Source organism: Mirounga angustirostris, unplaced genomic scaffold (assembly GCF_029215605.1).
Source record: "Mirounga angustirostris isolate CCGP_5_RB_7025 unplaced genomic scaffold, mMirAng1.0.hap1 SCAF_1, whole genome shotgun sequence".
In the NCBI taxonomy this organism is placed as follows: domain Eukaryota; kingdom Metazoa; phylum Chordata; class Mammalia; order Carnivora; family Phocidae; genus Mirounga; species Mirounga angustirostris.
In genome coordinates, this window is record NW_026991709.1 from 107023971 (window position 1) to 107051224 (window position 27254).

The 27254-nt window shown below is 40.0% G+C and overlaps 1 protein-coding gene across 3 annotated transcripts in view; it reads right to left on the reverse strand.

The window, feature by feature from the left end:
• The window catches only part of MME (membrane metalloendopeptidase), a 101103-nt gene that overhangs the window by 71952 nt on the left and 1897 nt on the right, over nt 1–27254 (reverse strand). For all 3 annotated transcript variants that reach the window (XM_045903506.3, XM_045903507.3, XM_045903508.3), the window contains exons 2-3: nt 23992–24158; nt 23230–23265 (exon numbers count right to left, since the gene is read on the reverse strand). In XM_045903506.3, the coding sequence (XP_045759462.1) occupies nt 23230–23265; nt 23992–24148 (193 nt within the window). In that variant the 5' untranslated portion in view covers nt 24149–24158. The remainder of the gene's footprint in view (nt 1–23229; nt 23266–23991; nt 24159–27254) is intronic.

Consider the following 27254-nt stretch of genomic DNA (forward strand, 5'->3'; position numbering starts at 1 on the left):
TTGCTTATCTTTATTTTCCAATTTGTATTAGATGAACATGCATTGCTTTTGCAATAAGAAAAAAAAAGCATTTTTAATTTAAGAAAATAGTCACATAAAGACAAGAAAAGTAATCTTCTATTAATAATGAGCTTATTTCTTATGAATGACAATTCCAAATGTTCTAGGCTGATAATCTATGACACACAATTTTTTCCCTAACTAATCTTCTTGTAACATTCTCCCAAATTCCTTGACTATAGGAATTTTAAAACAAGCTCAACTACCATCTGGGAAGTTATTAATTACTGTATTCATTACCAAGGGTCCATTGTGTGGGTATGGATTAGAAGGTGCTGTATAAGCTGGGAAAATGTTTGGGTTCCTTAAATCAGGCAGACCTGTTTTGAATCCCTGAGCTTCACCACTTTTCAGTTGTACAAGATTAGGTAATTTCCCCAGGATCAAGCAGCTAGTAAATGATGGAGCCCCAGGCCTTGCACTCAGGCTCCCACGGGGGCTCCAAGTTCACCACCCTCTTCCCTCCATATTTTGGGTAGACCAGATGGGGCTGTGTGAGAAGCAGTGATCTGCATTCTCTCTTCTTTTCCACTCCTTCTCAGCTGCCTTTATTTTCCCCTTGCCCTCTACTTCCTCCCCTGCCTGCCACTATGTAAGCGCGGCTGCCCTCCTTCCCTAATGTCAACCTTATCACCAGCAACTAGCCCTGGGTCAAAGGTAGTCTCGAGAAAGCATCAGGACTTGGAAGGTCTGTAGTATCCAGGAAGAAGGAAGAGGTTAAAACAACAACAGATGAATTCTTCACAGCAGGGCAAGCAGGGAGGTGAGTGGCAATGGAGCCGATTTGTACTCAAAGGCACATCCAGAAGTGCACCTTCTTGAAGTGGGCATGTAGCAGGATTCCTGCCTAATCAATCTTTGGATATAATCCACTGGGTTCTGGAGAGTGAAAATTCTCAGGGATATGTTTCAGAGCAGTACTTTTCAACCCTGGTTAACCATGTGAATTACCTTAGAAGCCTTTTAAGCATCCAGACACCCAGAATTCACCCCGATCAATTAAAGCAGAATCTTCGAGATGGTCCAGGCATTTTTTTAAGGCTTCCCTAGTGGTTCTAATAAGCAGCCAGGGGAAAATCATCAGATTAGAGAACAGAGAAACATGGAAAATGAGGACAAGAGAATCCAATACCATATTCATACTTAGATGAATCAGGCATATTTCTTCTTGCTTTTCCAGTCTGTGTCAATGGGCTCCCATCATGACAACCTATATTTCTAACTGCATTTTAGTCCCTTATAAATCCCTGGCACAGTATTGCAGGAAGCCACACATGTGTCTCCTGTCTACAAGCCCACTCCCCACCCTGCAGGCCTCCACTCTATTCTATTGCCTTTGGCTTCCACAACCTCTCACCCCAGACCCCACCCATGACCCAGCTCCTGGTGTAGGAACTGTGTGAAACTGCCTTTCTGTCATCTGTCATTGTCCTAGAGGAGTCCCAAAGAGACTCCTGGTGCCTCCAGGTAAATAGCTGACTTACATTTTACCTCCATGCCTCCCTCTCCCAAGAACCACAAGGACAAATAGGCCTGGTTTGGGGGAGACTATAATAACAAAACCTGCACTCCATTCAGAACTATTTCTCTTCTCTGATGGGCAAGGCTTTGTTCAAGGGACATTTTTGTTGAGCTTGACTTTCTATTCCTCTATGATGAGCTCTCTCTAATCTCAGGAGGCTTCTGGGCCACTCAGGGGACAGACCTGAGGCACAACCACTCCACCAGTGGCCAGACATAATTAGACATGATGAAACGCCAGTTACACTAGAATTCCTCTGCCTGTCAGCTCAAGAAGGGGAGACCCTTGGTCTGTCTTTGAATGCCGATGGCTTCCATGCCACATGATCCCCCTTTCCTACCTGTATACCCTGCTTTTTATAATTTTATTTATTTATTTATTTATTTATTTATTTATTTGAGACAGAGAGCGCGCCCGTTCACACACGAGTGGGGGTGGCAGGAAGGGGCAGAGGGAGACGGAGAAGTAGGCTCCCCCACTGAACAGGGAACCCAATGTGGGGCTAGATCCCAGGACGCCAGGATCACGACCTGAGCTGAAGGCAGACATTTAACTGACTGAGCCACCCAGGTGCCCCTATACCCTGCTTTCCAACAACATCAATAGTTTGCTAGCTGAAAACAGGATTTTTGGCACTATGCACAAGAAATATTTCAATGTTTATACATGTACATTCCCTAGAGGCTAGTTTTCTGGTCTTGTGTGTGTGTGTGTGTTTAAAGAAATTTCTGCGTGTGTCAAGTGCTCCTGGGGAAACTGTCAGTAAAATAAGGGAAATTGGAAATAAATATGATTGCCATAAGCAGCAAATAAATAAACTGGATAACATAAAGCTTTGTGTTGTGGCACTTTATTGTGGACTTAACCTTATTTAAAGTTGGTTCCTACTTAGTAGATCACTGATGCTTTTCCATGAGAATGAATTCATGGGAATTATGAATATGGTCAACTCTTTTTATTTGATGGAGTTTGTTGTAAAGTCACAACTAACACTGAATTAGCAAGTAGAGTCATCGACCCTTGGGAAAATACAGGGTTAGGTTCTTATGAGCCCCTGATTACACAGCATTTTCATCAACTGATCAATACATAATCTTGTTTTATGTGTGTTTTTATTTAATTGAAAGACATTTTATTTAATATATATCATTGACTCATTAATACTGAACTCACGGCCAATAATGCTATAACTCATGATGGAACAAAGCTTACTAACAGGTTTTTTTCTTTGTAAGGCACAACACAGCTTTCTGGTGCTTAGAAACACTAACAGCCCTTCAGCACTATGTCTGGGAGCCATTTTAAACCAGGAAATAACCAATAAAAAGCACAAAAAATATGAAAAATACGGCATTAAATAGACCAAGAGAAGGACCCTTGCTTACAGTCCTTGTTGGACCTCAGCCAGGGACACAAGTGGAGGGCGACTCACATCTTTCACCAATCTGCTCAGGTCTGCAAATGACCTAAGAGCACCACAAGTATTGATTCTGGGGTTACAAATAAATTTTAGCCAGTAGGTGAGTTAGCACATAGGGAATTCGCAAATAATTAGAATTGACTATACTTTTTCCTTCATTCCTTTGAGGCTTTTGAACTATCCAGGAAATGTACAAAACGGGCAACAATATTAAGGGGGAATGGATTCAAAAAATTTCATCCTCAATTATTACAATTATATGTTAGTGTCAAACATTTTAAATAGGTTAGGCATCTATTTACAATATAAGTGCCACACATCTGATTCTATGAAAAAATTTCTTTTCTGACCCTCTTACTCTGCATGGAGCTAAGGTTTAGGGAATGGTATATGAGCAAAACTGTTTTCAGCTCGTTCTCTCCAAATCAGCCCAAGCCCTTGGCTTTTTGACTCCAAGCCACACATTTTCATTTCATTTCCTTAAAATCACTATAATCAACCTGGCTTATGACTGTTCTGGAAGTGTCTAGAAGAGGTCAGAGAAACGTTGGGGTACCCAGGAACAAATGCTCTTGTAAAGACCTTAGGACACCCATTTCTGACCCAACCTTCTGTCTTAAGTGTTTGTCTTATTAATAGACACTGAGCCTGATATTAGTTACTAGGCAAATTTGACAAGTTAAAAATCTTTTTTGACAACATTCTGAAAGTATTGTCGACCTCATTCCCCTGCTGCTACCCTCCTCCCACAATCCCCCAGCCAAAATTAAGGCAAAGTCAGAACGTTTTGAAAGAACACAAGGAAAATGCAATGTAATCACAACGGGTCACAAAGGACTCCATTCAAAAGGCAGTAATGTGGAAACTAGAATCTAGGGGACCATTCCTGAAGGGAAAATGACTGAAAATTAGCAAGCACACAGACTAATGCTAATAAAAACCAAATGGTTTTCGTTACAAACATTCTGGATTCTTCCACGGTCCACTCCTCACTTTTAAATGAAATCCTTGTCCCCAAATTGCTTTTGTGATACCTTGGTTAAAGAAAGGTTGGGGGGGGGGGAGTACCTCATGCTGAATGTAATCTAGACTGTTAGTTTATCATTTAATCAACCACTCCCTGTCAACCACTAGTTAAGTTCCAGCTAAGCCAAGGTCAAGTCTTACATTAGTCTAAATGATCAGCACCAAGAAAAGCCATCACTATACATTTGTTCAGAAACTGTCTGTGGACTTATACAAGTAGATCTGAGGGAAGCATAGGGAATTATTCTGTAGAACAACTCTCCAGAAAGGAGACCAACTGGGGCACCTGGCTGGCTCAGTTGATAGAGCATGCAACTCTTGATCTCAGGGTTGTGAATTCAAGCCCCATGTTGGTTGCAGAGATTACTTAAAAAAATTTTTTTAAAAAAAGGAAACCTTTTATTTTGTGTTTTAGCTTGAGCAATAATTAGTTTCTAACTATTTTATATAAGCATGTGACCAATTTACCTTAAATGTATAGACAAAAACACACACATGCACATGCGCACACTTCTAAACGCTTAACCTGGAATCCATCTGCTATCAGATTTACAGATAAACTCAATATCAGGTTCACATATAGAGTGTAAAATATAGGATCTTTTTTTGGGTTCAGCCAAAGATGCTCATGTAATACTACTACTACTATTACTAATAATATTCAGTGGTTGACATGTGTTAGGCACCGAGCACTTACTGCTCGAGAGGCACGTTTCTAAATTCTTTAAAATTTGTTTTTATTAAACTGTATATGGTAACTCTACTTTTGTCCCCAATTCTAGAGCTGTAGAAATTGAGGATGGTTGTTGAGCAACAAGACCAAGGTTTGACCTCAAGCAGTGGTGGCCAGAGTCTGAGTTCTTCTGTGATGTTAAATTGCCTCTCTGGCTTTAAACTTTTTTTCCTTATTAATTGCTCCACACAGTAAGACATATTACCTCTGTTTTAAGGAAATCTAGGCACAGAGTGGTTACATGTCCAAGATCACCAATATGACTTTAGGTAGAACGTAGGTCTAATTTTAAGTTGACGTTTTTAATACAGTATCATTCTTCCATATCCAAATAACATTAATTTCAGAAGCTACACAGAGAGGGTAAGAGATTCCAAATTAAATTATATGGCAACCAGTTTTTTTTGGGGGGTAAGGGTTTGATGCCCAATTAAGGTTTTAATTGCTCTATAACATGAATATAGCTACATGAATTCTTTTCACCTCATTTGGCCTTGAATTTTAGAATTTGTTGAGATAATCACAGAAATCTCAAGTCTAACGGACCCACAATAATAATCCTTTTTTGGCTCTCCCCAAATTCTTCAGCATTATCTTACAGTCCATTTAAATGAATGGCTCACAGCAAAGAGAGGACAGTCAATAATTTTCCAATAGGGATTCCTCCAAAATTCACAACCCGAAACATTCTGTTAATAATTGAAAGCCCTGAAACTGTGTTACTGTTAAGTTAAAGTGCCATATGTCTAAAAATAATTTTTCTTTTCCAGGTCCAATTTGCATTTTGAATCCTAAAAGATTCTTTGCTAGCAAAAAGCTATTAGAGATTCTCCTGCAATTTAAATACAATATATCACTTAAAATAAGTTACCAGGGCTGCACGTTGATTATAATGTTAATGAATAAAAATGCTCCTTTTTGAGGAAAGATATTGAAGGTGATGAAAAAGGCTATGATGTTCCCTCAGTCACTCCCGTCAGGTAGACCCCAAGCTCCCCGGATACTGGCAGGTGTGTCTGAAGAGGAAGCAGGGAGCTTACATACCCATGTTTCTCCCATGTAAGCATTTTGTTATTTCAGGTCATGTTATTGAAATAGAGTGATCAGAGCAACTTCAGTAATAGGTAATTACTGAGAATAACTCAAGACATTCTGCCTTTGCATCAATTTTGGTTAGAGAGTGGTGCAAAAAAGATCGCAGCAGGAGGATAAGCTGGGTCATCAATGCTTTTAGAACACTGAAGTCAAAATCAGTTAAGAAGGCTCTTCTCTAGTGAGCACTATTCAATTCAGTACGTATAACAAACTAAGTGCTGAGTTGACATAAGGTTGTGTTTGGCTCCACATGTTTATATTTTGTAATGAATAAATAGCTCTTTTATATTATCGAAAACACAGAGGATTAGGCTCAATCATTTGCCTTCTCCAAAAAAATTTTCTCCTTGCGGAGCATGAAAAGACTTGGAAAATTTTCATTTCATCTTGGCAAATATTTTTGAGTCCCCCTATATATCGAACACCATTCAGAACTAAATACACCACGGTGAATAAACAGGTATAATCTCTGCCCTCAGAGCTTGCAGATTTTCCTCTGAAACAAGACTGCTTCCTTCATAATGTAAATGAACTCCTCTAATGTAACTGTATCTAGCCATGCTCAGTTCTCACTTTCAAATTGCTAAGCTTACCCAGTATTCAGCAGACGGGTAAAGCTCTTATTTTATATGTAACCTAAGGCAAGGAGTCATGTGCAGTGTGTCTGTGTGCCTGTGGTCGCATCTGTGAGCTGACCGGGAATCTGAATGAGCATGCTGTGAATGAAGCAACCAGGGATAGAGAAAAACAGCAATGCTCAGCTAATTCAGGGCACCCAAGAGAAGGAATGCACAGGGGCTTCATGAGACAAGAGTGGAAATGGGTTATGGAGAAGGGTGGGAGCTCCGAGAGAACTAGAGGCAGACAAGAAGAGCCAGACTAGTGGTAATGTGGGTCCTAGAGAGCTGGAAATGCTTACCTGAGTAGGAAATGAGTTGCAAATTCTCCCTGAAACAGGAAAATAGAGGGAAAGAGAAATACCCCCAGAAATTGTTTCCTTGCCGACCTGATTCGAGCTTAGGAGCGTAGAATTAGCAAGGTAAATGAAACAACTGGGAAGAGAGTGACTGACTTCCCTGCCAGCAGAGGAGACAGATGAGACAGAGGAGGGCTGAACTCAAGACCCTCGACAGAGAAACACAGAGCCAAGAAATCTGACTTCTGTAAGCAGGACAAAGCCTGAATGAGGACACTTCTTTGTGGCCATATTTGTGTATTGGGTGCCCTGACAAATCACTTTGCCTAGACAGCAGTGGTTCTGTGACCTCAAGATAAGGAACCCAAGAATAAATATAAGAAAATAAATAAATAATTTATTTATTCAACCAATATGTATGGGCAACTTACTATGTGCCCTGCACCATGCTAGGCCCTGTAAACAGAATGACAAGTAAGATAGAAAAGCCAAAGCTTTTATTGCAGTTGGCAAAACTAGACATTGGACAACTAACTACAAGTGAGATGTGAGTTATGGGTGTACAAGGAGTGCTGGGAGTGAAGGAAGAATTAGCTGGGCAAAGGTGGAGAGGAGCATTTCATTCATTCATTCATTGGTCATTCAATGAATATTTGAGTAAGGTACCAAGCTGTTTTCCAGGTTGAGAAGGTGGGTGATGGCCTTGACATATGAGGACTGGAGTGTAAGAGGCTATGGGTGTGGAAAGGTAGGCCAACTCTGAAGGAAGGATGCAGGATGGATAAAGGATGAAGAGCTACATTCCCAAAGATTCAGCACCCCGGAAGGAGCCCTACCTCTCTGTGACTAGTGGAAACAGATAGGTGGGAACTAATAAGCAGGGGTTTGGCCTTTGTCACCTTGTCCAGTGAAGGGGAGGGATTTGATCATGGGAAAGAGCATTTACTCTTGTGGAGGCTGCAGGAAACAGCCAGCCTTGTCCTGTAAGTCCTCATCATGGGCATGCCATGGAGACAGCTTTTCTTTTATTTTCTGTCTCCATGGCTAGTCACAAGGTTCTAAAGCATCTCTTGGACACATGCCCTGCCAAATCGGCTTATGATTTTCTGAGCCCTCGCTTGGATGGATCTTCTCCATGAGTCCAGAGATCTGGTGGACCACAGACGTTAAGCTGCCGGCTGACTTCCTCTATGTTTCATACATCACGGCACCATTTGTATGACCACATGGTGAGGTGAAAGATGGAGCCTCAGATTATCAACGATGACAAGAGTTACCAGTATGAGATGTGCAATTCCTGAGAGATAACTCAAAGTATATTCCACAGAATATAAAAGCAATAATAATTGTAGGTACATTCCCCCCCCAGGGCAAGGAATCTAATCCCAATACTTTGCACAACTAGTCGATAATGGACATTCCAAAAGAATCCTTCCTTCTCAGTTAAGTCAAGTCTTTTCATAGTAAATTATCACCATCTGTTATTTAAAAGCTTTGAAAAGCACACATGTACTCTATCAGCATCTTAAAACATTTTGATATGACTTCTTTTTTCTGTTACTAAGCTTGAAGTAAAAATGACTTTTATTGTTCATTTAAGTCAGATAGGCAATATCTGAAAAAATTTTAACTTTCCACACATAAATTAGATTTTTTTTGTATTAAATAAAACAAGACAAAAACCTGATTCTTCCAAGATTTTAAAATTAATAGGTGTGGTAGTTGATGGCTTAGGGAAAAGCAGGATCCTTGGCTTTCTGTGTTGACATACAAGATTAGTGAGCTGTTCCTCCCTCGGTAAATGAAGAAACATTTAGGCTCAGGTGGAAGTAGTCTGAGCCAGTCCAGTGAGATTGAATCCTATTTTAGATAGACTATAAGGGTCAGCAACAGAAGAAGTTCCCAGCTAAGAGCAATGGAGGGATGAAAACCCACAACCAGTTGTGACAAAGGAGCTGTAACCAGCAGTGTGCTGATCCAAGGAAGTTCTGCAAGTTCTGGCAAAAGGCAATGAGGTTAAGAGCTAAGCTACATTTCAGGCCCAGAAGACAGGGAAAGAAAAACTGAAACTGTTTCCAAAGGTGGGGAATGAACCAGAAGTGAGGTCCCAAGGGACAAGGTAAGAACCCCCGTAACTGGAGCTGGGGTCTGCGGCAGCTCAGGAGGCATGAGACTGAGCAAATTTGGAGTCAGAGCCACTGACCGTGGTCTGAGTGAGTGCCTGGGCCTGAAATGGGTCTGACCCTGCCCCACGGGCCCTGCATGGAACCCAACCAATTTGTAAACTTTGCAAATCTTCTCACTTCTTTTCTTGGTTTTAAGTTTACTACCATAGTTAAAATACATCATGTCAAGTTTCATAGTGTCTATTTCTACTATCTTATAATCCCTTTGAAAAGATTCATATTTGCATGGATATGAGTTTATGGGGGCTTTCAAGGTATCACTCGTGCCATTTCTTCTAGACATATTGTTATATCCTTGCTACTGGATAATATAGATAGTGCTATGAGAAATTTTCAGTTCGGTTAATGACTTTTTATATATTGCTTCCTTTACTTGATCCACTCAAATATAATTAAATTATTTCTCTGAACAAACACAATAAATATTTTGCTTCTTGGCTTCTAAGTTAGTGAAATCATTAATTGCTATATACATATGCTTGGGGATAATGAATTCATCTGGTCTCAGACTAGCAGAGGTATCAAAACATCCTAATTTCACTCAGGTAATTTCATTATACCAGAAAATTAAGCCCATGGATTTAACAAAAGCTTTCTTTTCTGGAAGTATTTTTAAGTAACTACTGGATCCTCAAGCACATCTTATTATAAGCCTTTAATGATTTGGGAGTTCTTTAAATAAGAATTTCTTTGAAGTTCAGGAAAGCCTTGATTAACCAAAAAAACTATTTAAAGATATGGCTTGGGCCGTATCCATCATTTTTTAGTTGACTTGCTTGTTTCTGCTTTAAGCATCAAGCACAGAGAAATAGACGCAGGGCTGGCTATTGGTTGCTTGCTAATTGATTCCAATTTGACTGCCCAATGATCTAGTCTGTGCGGTGGACTGAACCCCCTTTTTTAGCTTCACAGCTAAGGTCCTACTACTGTTAGACTCCTCTGGACTGAAGTTTTTTAAAAAGATATTTTGGGGTGCTTGGCTGGCTCATTTGGTAGTGAATGTGACTCTTGATCTTGGGGTTGTAAGTCTAAGCCCCACGTTGGGTGTAGAGATTACTTAAATATGAAATGTTTAAATAAATACATACATACATACATACATAAATTAGGGGCACTTGGGTGGCTCAGTCAGTTAAGGGTCTGCCTTTGGCTCAGGTCATGATCTCAGGGTCCTGGGGTGGAGCTCAGCATGGGACTCCCTGCTCAGCAGGGAGTCTGCTTCTCCTTCTTCCTCTGCCCCTCCCCCTGCTTGTGCTCTCTCTCTCTCAAATAAATAAATAAAATCTTTAAAAACAAAATAAAATTAAATGAATAAATAAAAATTTTAAAAGATATTTGGATTTCTAAAATGTAACAAATCTGTTTTGGGTTGTTTTCTTTTTTTTTTTTAATTTTGAAGGAAGATTGTGTCTCTGAGAAACGTTTAAACAAACATTTTGTTTTAAGATAAGAACTCACGGATTCACTCTGAGTGAAAAGATAAGTAAAAATGAATTCATTAGTAATTAATTCTCTCAAGTGGAGCTCAACAATAGTATGCCAGACAGGTGGCCCTCCACCATTTCCCCTCACTGGTTGCTATTTACCCACTTGAATTATATTCGGTTACATATGACAATGCGTGAGCCAAAAGCCCTAACCTGTGTGAACTCATTTCTAGATCAGGTGGCACATCCTAAGACTTTAGAATCTTAACTCTTGTCAGCAAACATTTACCTCCATTCAGAAGGAAATCTCCTGCAAACTTTTCTCTGGAGTAGGAAAGATATGGGTCTGGGATGTGAGAGGAAACAGGATTAAAGGAGCATTTTAAGTGTTTAAGTAATAAATAAGTATTAAATTAAGTATTTACGTATTAAGCGCTCAGCCTGCTCACTCAGTGCTGCCATCAGCTCTCTGCTTTAACCAAAACCCCTCCTCCTGAAGCTCCCGGGCCCTCTAGCATTTCAAGACACTGAAAGGCACAACTAGCCTTCTATTATCACTCCAAGTAGCATCCAAATCATCACTCGCCACAGGGCTTATTTAGGCTTCTGGCAGTCGACCATTCCAGCCTCCACTACCTTATTTCTTTAACTTTCTAGACATTCATCGCTGTTTATTAGAGACGGACACCTCACTCAGTCATCCCCTCCATGAAAGTTCCGCCACCTTCCCAGGTAATATCAGGGACTGTGGAGACCACCTCTGCTCCTCTTCAGCTATAGAATTTCTTAACCTTCTGACCTGTCATGACCTTCCCCTCCACTCCACATCAGCACATGCATTTTTTATGGTAACATCCTGATGTTGCCATCACCCAGAATAGTTCTACCTTTGAAATCTTCAACTTGAGTAACCTATCCTCTGACCTTCTGATCCTTAGAAGTGTTTCTCTTTCTTTATTCCCTCTATACCTGCCCTTGAACTTCATTGAGAACTCTCACCCTACGCCCACTCTGTTTTCCCTTTGCCTTTATCTTCTATCCAGCCTACAACCTGTAGTGCCATCATTTAAACCATCATCTCATCAAAGTATTTCCTTCCCTTGCCCCCTGCAAGTAAGCCTACCCTGAATCTATCCAGCTGCCCTCCTTTCTCCTCCAACTCTAGGCTGAGATATTTAATATGCATTTTATATATTGATTGATTGACTGTCTCCCTTTTTATTGTGAGCTTCTTGTGAACAGGGACTTTGTGTTATTCGCTTCTCCATCCTCAGCAACTAGAGCAGTGCTCAATAAATATCTGTAGAAGATACTATCAGTGATGCTGGGAAAACCCTGTAACTGCCTGGTTTAATGCCATTTCAAATAATGGCCTTCAGCTTCAACAGGATTATCAATCCTGTGCACAGCCTTCCTACATACTTGGCCCTGTTTAGCCTTCCCTTCCCTTCTATACACTGCCCCTTTCCAGCCTTCGATACTCCTGCTTTCTTTGCCAGGTTTTGCTTCTTACTTCACAGCGAAAAGTGAAGTAACTGGATGATGAGTGACACACCTTCCTATCCTTCCCAGCCTCCAAACGTATTTGCATTCAGACCACCATTGCCTCTTTCCTCCTGGTAAGAGAGGAAGAGGGGGCCCTCCTCTGTCAAAGAGGAGTCCTGCCATCTTTCCCCTGGATATATTCTCTTATGTCCCCAGGAACAAGACTTAGCAATTTTCCCACCTTCCTCCTGAAATTTCAACTTCTTCCTTTCTGCTTTCATTTCTCATCAACCTCTCGGCTGCACTTAACTCCAGTGATCTAATTTTTAACATACTCTCTTCTTTTTGCTTTAGTGATTTTACACTTCACTGCTTTTTCTTCTACCTCCCCAACTCCTCCTCCTTCGTCCCTTTTGGAAATCTTCATTTCTTTCCTGGTAAATCTCAATCACATCATGCATATGCTGATGGTTCCTGAATCCTTATATCCAACCCTAACTTTGCCACATGGAAGACTTACTAGTATCTCAAGTCTACACTGTCTCAAAAGGAGGGACTTTTTACTGCATGTTAAAATCTGTCCCTTCTCTCCACCCTGTTACCATTCAAACCCAGGCAACCATTAGTTCTCATCCAGATAAGTGGGCAGTGGCCTAATTTCCTGCCACAGACATTCCTTAGTTATAGTCAGTAATCCTTCCCAACAGTTCTGATCAAGTCATGCTTCATTTAAAACCCTTCCTTCTGTAATTTCTCAGTGCTATTAGTAGAAGATCCAAACACTTTAACATGCACTACAAAATCCGACACCTGCTTATCTCCGTGCCAACATTCAACACTTCCCTGGCTCTTCCCCACTTTCACATCCTCATACACACCCTCTATGACTTAGCCCTACAGCTATCCCTTCAGTTCCCCAATCTTGCCAGGCTCCCCCTCACACTTGGGACACAGAAATGCTATTCCCTTGTATGGGTAAGTCTTTGCCTCCACTTTACCAGGTGTGAGCTAGACAGCAGGCAAGCTTGAGAATGCTACACCTCCACTTAAAATCCTTCAGATTCTCCCTGTAAGATATTTCTTTATTTTCTATAGACTTTGGGAGGAATTACAAGCTATGCAGTACATGATCAAGCCCCCATTTACTTTTCCAGTACCATGACTTGCTAGCCTGGTGCATCCTTCCAGCCATCATGAACCATATGCAGGTCCTAAGCTCACCAAGCCTTCACTGGCATGTTGCATCTAGCGCCATGTACGTGCTGCTCTCTGCTCCACTAGCCGGGCAATCTCTGACTATCCTTCAGAACTTAGTGGGTGACGTTTCCTCTTGAGAATGCTTTCCCGGCCCATTACAATCGCTCTAGCTGCCCACCCCCATGACTGATCTGGTTCAGCTGCTCCTTTCTCAGAGGGCCTAGAGCACATTCTGCTTGTCTCTGTCATAGCACTTATCCAAACCATGTGGTCATTTTGTTTCTTGGTCTGTTATGCTGACTGGACTACCACTTTCCTAAGGTCAAGGGGGTATCTGGGTTCACGTTCCTGGGTGTCTAGAAAAGTGTCCAACATTTAGAAGGTGCTCGCTTAATGTTTTTAGAAAAAAAAAAAAAACCATTAAATGAATGGAGAGATGAAGGAATAAATGAATGAACGGATGAGGAAAGAAGTGGTTCTGAAGCCTCTATGAAAACATTCCTGCCCACATTATTCCAGGGACATTCAAGAGGACATGCCAGGTTGAACTTCTCCATTACTAGCAGACAAACTGGCCCAGTGCCTCACCCACTCTAACTTGCTTTACACAGGGTAGCACAGCCTGAAATTGCACCTGTTAAAGCAATTCATTGGTTAACATACACTTTCTTTTAAAAACGCAAACATCCGCATAATTCTTACGTACCTTAATGTCAGTTGATTTAGTTAAAATGTTTTTCTTCCTGACACCTAACAGAGACCACTCCATTGAAGGAACATGAACTTTTGTGTGTCAGAGATGGTTTGGCATGGGCATATTTTAAAAGCTTCCCCAATTATCCTAATAAGCACCCCGAGTTGAGAATCACTATTCTTCAGCACTTTTCAGACTTTATTGTGCACACTATTCTCCTGGGGACTATACTAAAATTGCAGCTGCAGATTCAGTAGGTCTGAGGTGGGGCCCGAGAATGCACACTTTTGCAAGTTTCCCAGCTGATGCCGATGCTGATGCTGTTGTCCTATGGACCAGACTTTGAACAGCAAGGATCTGGTTATTCTCTTATTGCAGCAGGTCTCTGGCTTATTTACTTTCAAGGGGCCAATCAGTGGCAAGGGAAGGGCTAACGGTGAGAGTGTGCAAGGGTGAGCATAGGGTAACTACGCATTCAAATCAGTGTGCCTTTGGGTAGGTTTTGCTTTATAGGAAACATAGATCTAAGTGCCCATTTCTGAATCCGCTCATTTTAACTTCTTCACAGGCTGACCTCTCATCCCCTGTGCTAAGATAGAGCACAGAAGTCAAGGAAAATGTTAATAAGGGATGACAAATTTTACCCGAGAATATATAGAATGTACTACTTTCTCTCCGTCCCCCTCCCCTTCCCTCTCTTTTTTTTTTTTTTTTTTTGAGATTTTATTTATTTATTTGACAGAGAGACAGCGAGAGAGGGAACACAAGCAGGGGGAGTGGGAGAGGGAAAAGCAGGCTTCCCGCCGAGCAGGGAGCCCAATGCGGGGCTCGATCCCAGGATCCTGGGACCATGACCTGAGCTGAAGGCAGACGCTTAACGACTGAGCCACCCACGCGCCCCTTTCCCTCTCTCTTTTGACCACGCTTTCGTCTTTAAAAATATATTGGCTGCTTTTTGATTCTCCATAAGTAGCTTTAAACAGTGCATCTGTAACTTGCATGAAAAAAACACATAAAATGGAATATATCTGTGCATTATACCTACGGGGCACCTCCCTGAAGGATGTGTAATGTGAAATGGGCTGTCATTAGTCTTCACTGTTTCTCTGTAAAATGAGACACTATAAATCCAATTTTGTAGATAAGGAAAATAAAACACAGAAAGCTAAACTGACTTAATTAAGATCACATGCTAACAACACAGGATGTGGCCAAAACTTGCATCCTAGTTCCCCCATGCTACGTTGGCTTAGTGGGAAAAGAAGCCATAATCTTTCAAAAGATTGTGCCTTAATTATTCATAACACTTCTATCTCTTTGAAATAAAGCTTACTATTTAACAGCCTTTCTTCTACCCATATCTACTGCTGGAATTTGTCTATATCCTATTCATCCAATTATTAACCTATTGAAATGAATCCAAAGTGGCCTTACAAGGCAACATAAACTAACTCCTATACAACGGATGAGAAAGAAAAAGGAGGATAAGAATAATGCTAATGAATCAAATGGCATACAAAGAGGTCCTATGATTACAGGGTAGAAACAAATTTGACTCTTACTAGCAGTCCAGGTGAAAATGGAAATATTTCACTGAACCCATATATGAAACCAACACATTTTTCCCAAAGCAGGACTATCCATGGTAACTGCTCTGTGGTAGACCCCGTATTCTGACCTTTTTTCAGAAATGGCTGGTTCACCTAGCCTTCTGATACCACATGCATCTCTGACTCCCTCTGAAAGTGAAACCCCAGCTCATGCAAACAATGCGTCCCATGTCCGATTCTGATGTAATTTTAACTTCCTACTTGATTTTCTGTTTTCAGAGACTTTCGTCAACATTACCCTCATAAAATCCAAGAATAGATACTAGCTCAAGTGGAGAAGCTTGAGTTAGGGTATTTAGTGAAGATTTGGTAGGCACTGAAAACAACACATACTCATTTTGAATTGCAGAAATGGGACTCAACATACAATAGCAATCAGAGGATCAAAATATAATTATTTATAGATGGACACTGGGGAGATGAAAAAAAGGGATGAGGGTGGTTTTGTTTTGTTTCTTAATGGTTGTATTGAGTTACAGTTTGCATACCATAAACTTCAACCAAGACTTTTTAGTAAATTTATACAGTTGTACAAAACCATCACCACAATCCAACTTTAGAACACTTCCACCACCCAAAAGGCTCCCTTGTACCCATTTGCAACAACCCTGCCCCACTCCCAGCTCCAGGCAATAGCTATCCTGCCTTGTGCTTCTTTTGTAATTTTACCTTCTCTGGAGATTTAATGGAATTGTATAATAGGCCAGTTTCTGTGTCTGACTTATTTCACTTAACATAATGTCTCTGAGGTTCACACATACTGTTGTATGTGTCAACTTTTTATCATTGTGTGGTATTCCCATTTATGGCTATACCATATTTTGTTTATTCACCTGTTGATAGACATTTTCATGTTTCCATGTTTGGGCTATTATGAATAATGCCATGTGAGGACATGTGTTTTCATTTCTCTTAAGTAAACACCTAGGTGTGGAATTGCTGGGTCGTATGCAAAGAGTGTGTTCAACTTTTTATGAAAATCGCCAAATGTTTTCCAAAATGATTTTTACATATTCAGCTGGGATGTACTGAGGTGTTTTCCATTCCAACAATGTATGATGGCTCCAGTCTCCACATCCTCACTAACACTTAGTACTTTTTTTTTTTATTACAGCCTTTCTAGTGGGTATGAGGTGTGGTTGTGTTGAATAGAGAGAATATATTCTAGTTTTCAGTCAGTCAGAAATAGGATCAAAAGTAGTCTCCCCCACTCCACCACTACACTGTTGTTATCTCCTTTCCTAAATGATTGGAGGGAATGAAATCTTTCAGGATTCAAGGGTTTGGGAATTTCCCCCCTATGATTTTTTAATTCTCTATTTTTAAATTTCCCTTAAATAATCTATTAATATTATCAACTTGATCTTCATATTATATCAGAGGGTTACTGGAAAGCACCCTGCTAGCCCACGGATTTGGTGATGAACAGAACAAAGCAAGACCCTTGAGCCACAGAGGCGTCTTCCCCATACCTCTCATTCTACAATGGTAAGTGTAAAGCTAGGGTCCTCATCCCAGCCTAAGCTACAGTTTATAGCCACTCTCCTTCCTATACAGGTAATTTTCACAACTGTAAAACAAACCTTAGGATTCCAAATAAGCTTACCAGGCATTGCTAATTTTCTTCCCCTGTAGTCATTTCATTCAGCTTATCTATGTTTTCCATGCCTTGGCCATGCATTTAGGGGGAAAAAAATGACAGTGCACTACTGCTTAAATTCTACCCAGCAGGTAAGAAAAATATGTTACATATGTTTGTATTTATCACATAACTGATTCCCTGCTTGGAAAGGATTTGATTGACAGATGCTAATTTTAACTGGAGAATTTTTAAAGCAAGTATTGCTCCACAATCGTCAGGAGAATGGCACCAGGAAAGCTGCCCAAAGCAAACTGTCACATGCCACATTTAAATTAACAAAAGTGTGCTTCAGCCGGCTTCCACTAAGATACCTGCTGTGGATACCTGCTGCGTTCTTATTGGCTGGGGGATTTTTTCCATCTTAATTACATAATGAAATAGCCTCATCTCCTCCTCTGAAAGGCTGGCCCGTGCCTGGTAGCCCTCCAGAGTCGTCTGCAGTCATTCCTGGACTGATCTAGTTGTGCCATTTTTCTTCATGGAGACTTCTGGGCTGTTAACAGGCAAGAAAGGAGAGACCAGGGCCAATAGTGAGCCAGAGAGTCCTTGCTGCTTCCAGGAAAAGGCCAGCTGGTGCCAAGATACCTCACCTAGGGCATTACCAGACTCTGACCCTTGCAGAAATGATCAGGAATTTGTAGGTTCATATTCAGAATATGAATACATTATCTCACCATGCTGATTCTATCCTTCAAGTGAACAGAATGTCTCTTTTCTTTCTATTAATAATTAAATACTCATCAAAAGTTTGCTTGGTAGAAAAAAAAAGTTTGCCTTGGTGAGTAGAAAATTAAAGAGGAAAGGAAACGAACAGTTCTGAGAGGTTTCATCCAGGTCTCGATGCTCCGTGAACCAGTCTCTCGGGGCTACCATAATTATGCAATATACAACCTGCACAATTATACAGGCAGTCTTTCTCTCTCTCTTGTGCATTGTATTGCTCATGTATCTAAACTTGGCTTCTCTATCCCCTGGACAGTCTAAGACAACACTGCTAATATTTGCTTCTTTAGACCCCTCAATTCCAGGTTGTATCTGATGTACTAAAATCACTGATGAAGATGCTCAATGTTCTCAGTAAAATAGCTGGTTTTTGGATTGAAGAGAGATTTATCTATTCTCCTCCTTCTCCGTGTGGATTTAATTATTTCCACTCTCAGAGAGTCTTCTAATGCCTCTGAGCATTAGGTTCTAGCAGGAGGGGAGGCAATCTGCTTTCATATGTACAGACATAGGGTACTAAAAGTTGGATAGACTCTAGTCTCCTTTGAGGCAACATGGAGAAGTGGTCATGAGTATAAGTTCCAGAACCAGACTGCCTGGGTTGGAATCCTAGCCCAAGTTTGATCATCTGTAAAAATAAGATATAAAGGTACCTACCTCACAGGGTCATTATAAGAATCAAATGTGTTAATACATATAAACTTTTTACAGCAGTGCTGGACACATAAATATTCACTGTTAGCTATTATTATTTTATTGTATTATATTCTATTATTATTCACCTGTATTCTATTATTATACTCCTCTACAAATCTATTTAACATTCCTTCCCTGTATCTCTGTATTACACCCCTCAATTTAGTAATGAAGGGGCAGCTTGATGGGAAACACGTGTGTGTATGTGTGTGCATGTTTGAATTCTTCAGAGATAGCCTTAAAATAAGTAAGTATGGAGGGTGTCTTAGGTCCCTCTCACTGCTCTAACCAATTACCACAAACTTACTGGCTTAAAACAGCAGAAATTTACTATCATAGAGCTCTAAAAAAGTTATCAATGCTGCATTCGTTCTGGATGCTACAATGGAGAACCATTCCTTCCCCTTTCCAGCTTCTCGAGGCTGCACACATCCCTTGGCTTGTGGCTGCCTCACTCCAACCTCTGCTTCCTGCTCTTCTGTGGTTGTATTTCCTTCTCTGTTTCTAACCCTCCTGCTCCCTTCCCCTTAAAAGAATGCTTGTGATTACATAAGGCCGCCCAAATAATTCAGGATGATCTCCCCATTTCAAGATCCTAAATCAGATTTGCAAAGTCCCCTTTTTCCAAATAAGGTAACATATTCACAGGATCTGGGGATAGGAAGTGGGTATCTTTAGGGAGGCATTATTCCACTACAACAATGGAAAAGGCACTGGATGATCTCTTGAGATCATTCAAGCCAGTGGTACCTAGTTGGAGGTGATTCTACTGTCCCAAGGGGACCATAGCAATGTCTGGAGACATTTTTTGGTTGTCTTGAGTTGGGAGGGGAATGGTACTAGACATCTAGTGGGTAAAAGGCCAGGGATGCCACTAAACATCCTATAATGCACGGGACAGCCTCCTCCCCCAACAAAGAATTATCCCGGCCAAAATGTCAACAGTGATGAAGTTGAGAAGCTCTGATTTAAAGCATGTGATTCCTTGAAATCTTCTGAGTTAGTAAGGTTGCAATGCACAGGAAGCCGGTTTCAGGATTTAGATTTACATGGAGAAGTTTGAGGAATCACAAGCAAGCTCTATAACTCCATATTTTTGACAATCTTGTAGGGTAAATAAGAGATGAATAATATTACTCATGCTTTAATAGTAGGGTTTTGAACACTGCCTTAACTTGTTATTTGTTAAGTAGTGTTTGTTTTATTTTAGGTTTGGTGTAATCTTTCAAACTGATACATTTCATACACAGGCAAATTATCTTTAAGTATGTATTGTAAACATCATTTGTGTATATTATAAATATTTAAATTTACAGATGCTCAGATTTAAAGTACCTAACACCAAATACATTTCAAGATGCTCCACAGCCTTCTACAACATTTCATTTTTGCTTCAGTATGACTTGACTTCAAAGAATCAAAGAGTTTTTGGTTTTGTTTTCCCCTGGCTTGTAATTTATTTATTTATATATTAAGCTAACTCTACCCCCAATGTGGAGCTCTAACTCACAACCCCAAGATCAAGAGTCACATGCTCTACCGACTGAGCCAGCCAGACAGCCCCTCGTTTGTAATTTAAATGTGTCCGGTGATCCTTCTGAGTGGCCCAGAGAGCAAGAGGCACATAGACTGTCTATATGTGAGCTCTTGTGGTGATTTCCCATCAGGTCATTCATATTCAGTTTACAGGGCTGGTTAGGCTGCTAGGAATCTTGTAAGCAAGGTATCAGGCTGTTTTTTCAAGAGCTTTATTGGCTCCATAAAGTCAACTTTAGCTCCTTAAAGATGTATGGTCATACCTGAGTCTATGCATGTTTCTCTCAAATGTGACATTTCAGTCAAAACCTGGGTGTCATGACCAATGTTTCCAATTATGTCCACGTCAGCCCTTTGCAGGCAGCTGGGTCTCTGGGAGCCTGTGCAGCTCAATGATCACTTGCCATGACATCCTTATCCACCCAGAGAAAGATTTAAGTTAGAACCAACTTTCACTGAAAATAAGCACCTTGTCTAGCAATACCTATTTTCCAATTCTCAAGGATTTCTGTGCTTAGGTTTGAATTCCCCCAGTCTTTTAAAGTCATCTAGAATTGTCAGTAGGAGACTTCATATTCTTTTCAACATCCTTTTTTCCCGTCTTCCTCTTCCTTTCCATCTACTGGACTCTGCTCATTCCCTTTCTTTCATACTTTCTTCTGCCCAACAATTCCCCTAGAATTTTGTTAATTTGCAGCAACTTCTAAAAACAGTAGTTGTATCTTTTATAGCAGAAAAAGTTTACTAACCAGCAGGGGACTGTGGGTGTGTGAACAGTCACGAGTGTGAATACTGTATCCATGAGAGTGAGTTTCATCTTTATTTTTTCTCCCAGGAAGAGTAGTAAACATGAAAGTATTCTAGCAGCTTGTAAACAAACAGAGCTGAATAAAAACAGAGTTATTCAGCAACTTTGTTTACCACTGACACTATTTCTATAGTATACATTTCTCTGCCAAGAAAGAGTTTTGCAAGTGTTTTACATTTGGTATGATTTCTAACCTACAATTAAAGGATACATGTCAAACATGTCTTAATGAATTGAGATTTGCCAAACACTATTAAAAAAGGCCAGAGCCCCACCCCTAAGCAGTAAGTCACATCTGAGATTCCAGATTCCAGATATCACATTGCTAATTGGGGTAGCTACCACTAGAGGAACCTACCTAGATCTCTATGCCTAACTAGGGAAAGGATTCGTTTCTTCAAAAACAAAAGAAAAAAGAAAGAGAAAAACGGAGTGAGAAAGAGAGAAAGTGCGAGAGAGAATCTATAGACTAAGAGACTTAAAAAACATGTCAAGTGTATTAAGGACAGAGAAACTTGGAGACAATTAGAGGTTGATATGTAAGCAGGAGTTTCTTGAAACAGGATAGGTCATGAGCATATAATAAGAGCAGCAGGTAGAGAGAAAAGTGGGGCAGGGTTTGGGGGAGGAGCAAATGGTAACTGACAACTTGGGCCCACACCGATTCTGGCACAGTGACCCTGGACATCTCCCAGCCAGGGTATCTGTGCAGCCATTTCCTGGGGAATAAAGAAACTGCTCTTGTTCTGGGAAAGCCCTTGGATGGGCAAGTCCCTGTTAGTATGTTGAGCAGCCAATGGCTGATGTCCCAATCAGGCCTCCCTCCAGCCACCCATATCATGTCTTAGGTGTCCTGCCAGTGCACATGAGATCCAGAATGACTATAGCAATGAAAATATCAAAAAACAATACAGAAAAACAAAGGGCAAACATTCAGATCATGACTATCACCTAAAATCCCGAGATATTTTCTTAACATTATTTTGCAAAGGTCAATGAATAGCAAAAGCCCAGATAAAACCATCTAAATGGTTCAAATGGTTCAAAATCATTTGGGACAGGTTATTTCTTGGAAGAAATGTAAACATTAGGAAGGAGGTTTAGAATCTCCTGCCAAAGGAGACAAGATATAAATACCGTATTCATATCCCAGGGTGTTGTGCTCAGCTGCGAACTTTCTTCTTGTCAAAATGTTCTCTTTTGCACCACACTCTAATTGATGTGACATCTTATAACTCCACACACTTTCTCTGTTCCTTTCTCTGACTTTTCTTTTCCTTCCACTCTAATTCTCAGTGTCTTCTTAAGTTTGGCCCTTATAGCTCATCTCCATTTTGGGAACTCAAATACCCGCAAGGCTTCACCTATCACCCCTGGACAGATCCTAAATGCACTGCATGAGAGATCTTCTTACACTCCGTCTCTACTTTTCTGCTGTCTCTCCCCACTTGCATGTAACCCCTGGCTCAGACCCCACATGTCCAAATCCATATTAATCACATCTCTCCCTAAAACAAACTTACCTCCTAACTTCTCTATTTCTGTGCACATTGCCACCATTCTCCTGAGTCCTTAGGTTTTCAACTTTGGCCTCATTTTCAAATCCTTCATGTCCTTCATTGAGTAAGTCCATTCCACTGAGCCATCCCATTCTCCCCTCATGTTGTCACATAGCTTTCTCATCCCACCACCGCAGGCTGGCTCTTCAATGCACACCTGCATTACAGCGGCCCCCACCGGCCCACCCTCTCTGGCTCACGGCTTCGCACTCAACCCACCCAACCCCACAGTCGTGGAATCATTGTTCAGCTTTTGCCTTAGTGAGTGATCTGTTCTGTAAAATAGCCATTTCTCCTTCACTACAACATCAAGGCTAACACATGGATGTTCAAAGCTCTCCACAATGTGTCCCTATTTATCAAGCCTACACATTCACTGCTTCTCAACAACATGACTTACTCCTGTTGTTCTTTCTCGCTGTATGGCATCCCCTCTTCTGTACCTCCACTTCCAAATCCTAGCCCTGTTTCAAGGCCCCTCCCAAATCTTCACTTCTCCATCTAGCTTTACAGACTACATTTCATTCCCTCCTTAGTTCTTACCCCTCTCATGACCTGCATCGAGAAAGTAACATAATGATACAATGCTCACCATTTCAGTGTGTTGATTTTCTTTCTCCAACTATATGGCAAGCTCCATAAAGCTAGAGATACAGTTCTCTATCACCCTACTAAACACTCCAGGTATGAAAAGACTGAATTCTTTTTTAGAATAAACTAGCTAATTAATCTACTACTTTAATACATTTAGATTTTCCTCTACTATAAATAAATGAGGTATAAGGAATAAAAGTATAAACAAAGAAAATGTAGGGATGGTTGCCTATTAGCATTTGATTTTTAAATGTTATGCATTACTTGTAAAACTATTAAATTTAAAAACCATCTTCTTACCTGATTTTATGCAGTCTGACGACTTACAAATACCATCTAGAAAAAGAAGGGTATATGTGTAAATATTTGCAGTACAGACTTCTAATTTCTCCCTATCTTTTGTTCTTTTAAAAACTGCCAAGTAAATAATCAATTCCTTAAAGGAAGAGCTAAAACCTGAGTATTTTATATCATTGTCAATAGCTAGAAAAAAAATACAGAAATAAAATAGGCAAATCCTAAATTTAAATTTTTTCTTATGAAGAAAGCAGTACATTCAGCAGTATCATCTCTACACACTAAGGTCTATTAAATTGAAATAATCAGTCGTTTTAGTGTGGTAATCTTTTTTTTCCTGTTAAGGAACCAATCTTTTCTAATCCTTATTGTGAAAGACTTCCAAGACTTAAATTAGACCTCTTAGATTCTTGTGAAGCCTTTTAGAATTTCAATGACACAACAAATTTCACGAACTGAGGTTGGCCATAAAATTGTGTACACTTTAATCAAATAAAATTATACATTAGAATCCTAATAAAATAAGCATGAGTGCACTAAATACGCTTGGCAATTAATAACTTAGCTGAAACATAAAAGACGTTGTACTTTAGTCAGAGTTAATTGTTTTGACATATTGATGTTACATTTTATAAAGGAATCTTTATGCCGCCATCCTTAAGTGTCCCTCTCCTTAACACATTCGTTTGGCAGATGAAAAAAGCATAAGATGAAGATTCCACTCTCTTGTGCATGGATGTGTGCACAGGTGTGGGAATAACTCACCATCATAGGTTGCATAGAGTGCGATCATCGTCACAGCGATGATGGTAAGGAGCAGGACAAGGACGGAGAGACTGATCTCCAGTGGGGTCCATCGTTGTTTCTTTGGCCTTGGAGTGCTGATATCAGTTATATCCATCTGACTTTCTGATCTGCCCATCACCTAAAATCTGTAAAAAAAAATTTTTTTAATCTTTAAATACTACTAATAACAAATTAATAAATAGAGAAAAAGAAGAGGAAAAGTATGTACAATTTTCCAAATGCTTAATGCAGCTAAATAAAAGTAACAGGTTAATTCATTTTAAATAGAAATAAATTGTAGTTGTTGTTGTTGAAAGTCAGAATTTTGATTCTGAAAACAAAAAGTATAGAGCCACTGAATCTGACATGACAAGTCACAACCTTTATTTCTTCCTCCTTTTCTTTCTTTGTCTCTCTCTCTCTCTTTCTTCCTTTCTTTCTTCCCTTCTTTTTTGATATATCACTGAAGACCCAAACAAAATTAGACAAGAAGACTCGGGTGATACTCACATAGGATTCCTTCGGCAGCTCATAAGCAAATAATTGCTGCACCATCACACAGCAAAGTTTTAAACTCACCCTTCTGAACTTTGGAGAATGTCAAAGGTGAATTTTGTATCTTGCACCAGTGGCTTCCTTTATAAGCATGAAAATCAATGACTAATGCTTTGAGGTTTTGACTAAGCAATAATTTGAAACACGAATACAGATAAAAACAAAAAGGAACAAACACTTGTGATAGTTAATTTTTAGTCTTAAAAACAACTTTTATTTTTACAGTTCAAAATTACAGCTACTGCTGATGTGGGTATATATATATATATTTTAAAGATTTTATTTATTTATTTGAGAGAGAGAGAATGAGAGAGAGAGAACACCTGAGAGGGGATAGGGTCAGAGGACGAAGCAGACTCCCTGCCGAGCAGGAAGCCCGATGCGGGACTCGATCCAGGGACTCCAGGATCATGACCTGAGCCGAAGGCAGTCGCTTAACCAACTGAGCCACCCAGGCGCCCATGATGTGGGTATATAATAACTGGTTAGGCAACATTCTGAAAATGGTCACTCACTAAGTCAAAAGTCAGTGGTTTACACCCAGGGATGAAAGATATTAGCCTTAATCAATGTTTCTTGTGCAACTGAAGGAGGAAAAAATATATGATTAAAAAAAATTCTACCCTGCAGGTCAGGGTAACTATTGTTAAGATACTTATTTAATTTGTATTTAAATTAATATTAATACTTCTACTAATACTAGCTGACATTTATTGAGTACGTCCCATGTGTTAGTCACTAGTTCTTAGTGCTTTACACGTACTAATTGATTTAATCTTTGTAAGGTGGGCATTAATATTCCAATTCTGTACTTTAGGAAACTGGGGCACAGAAAATTCAGGTAATTTGCCCAACTACACAACTAGTAAATGTCCTTTAAAAAGAACACATTTGGTCACTGCTAGAAATAAAAATATATCATCACACAATAAAAGCTATTTTAGATCTTATTGCAAAAGTTTGGGGGAGGGGAAGGGAAATCGAGGGGATGTAAGCTTAAATATTAAATTTCATTATGTTTCTTTTAGAGGCCTCATGATTTTTTATCGACCATCCACCAAAACTCAGACTTCAATTTTTCTGCATGACTGTAGAAAAGAGCATCGTAAACTAACAGACTAGCTGTTTATAGCTTGATACAAATTAAGCGTATAATTTAGTTCCTAGATGAAGCGACCACTCAGAAATACTCTTAAAGATCTTTGTTGAATACCCACAATTCCCTGAGAGTGTGTTTTGTGGAAACTGAGGCACAGGATAAAGTCGAAATAGAGTCTATATTTGAAGTGTGGCCTGGGGAATCCCGCTGATAACTAGGACTTTAATCTCCCCAGTGAGTTATTAATAAGTGAACAACAACTGGACTTTAGAGTTCTGGATACAAAATCTTAAGCATGCTGTTCTCTTGATTACACGAGGCTATAACCAAGCCAGACTATCAAATAAAAATATTTTATTAGACCATGAAAACTGTGTCTGCTCAATAAAAGTGGAATGTAATGTACCTGAAGGTTAAAATGTCTTACTTAATGGTTATGTAACTCATGTTGGCTTAGTTTCACAGCCCCTGAGGTTATGATATAGAATTGCATTGATCGTGGTCCTTGGAGTTTTAACAGGGATGGTGATTGGGGAAAGAAAAGATGGAACCGAATTTAGTACTTGGACACTGTATTTTCCCAGTTTCCCCAGAAGAATTCAAGAGTGACCTAAAGAGCATCTGAATATTAATCACATTTCCCTTTCTGGAGCATTTGTCCTCCTGCTCTAATGTTTCAGAAGACAATCTAGAGAAAAGCATTTCTGAAATAATATGACCCACTTCTCTTTTTAGTTCTTAGAAACAACAATCAGTTTGTCTAGAGCTAGGAATCAGGGCAGCCACAGGGTTAAATTAAAGGTGCTCTTTGGCACCACCAGGCTTCCAACTAGCAAGAAAACTAGTAGGCAGGCATGTCTTTCTTTCTCCCTGCTGGGTGACTTTTTCCTCACTTCTCTTCCTTGCCCTTGAGATGGGGGTACAGAGGCAGCTGGGCTCTCAATAGCTGTGCACCTAAGCCTGCAGAAACTGTTATAGGGAAATAAAGGCAGCGACTAAAGCTGTTAGTTCTTTTACTGGCATCAAAAGGATATCATCTTTGAATCACCTGCAAACTCCCCATCTGCCCCTCTTGTAAATGCTCTGCAAAATTTTAGTCTTTTGCTCCTAATTAGCACTTTTGAACCACACTGAGCAAAAACAGAAATGATGCCAGTGTAACTTCCTAGTTAACTTTGTCACTCATGTCCAGATACCTGTGGTAGATTCACTATTTTCCTGTAAGAAAACAGGGGTCAGAATCTCGAACATCAGGATGGAACATATCACCAACTCCCAGCCACTGGAATATCCACTTCAACCACACCCAAACCCATTTTAGGGAAGGCAGGGAAGGGAGAAATTACACAAAAGAATACAAAATAAATTATGAAGTTGGTACTTACAGTTCCATATAAGGTAAAACGCCATTAAAAAAAATGCCTAACACGTTTAAAATACTGCATCTCAATTTAGAGATATGGTCAGAAAAGCTTAAAAAGTAGACACTTCCACAGGAGAGGACAGAGTTCTAGAAGCTCTAACCCAACAAGAAATCTGTGAACTTCAGCTTAACAACATCACCAAAAGAATAAATGATTATTTTGCT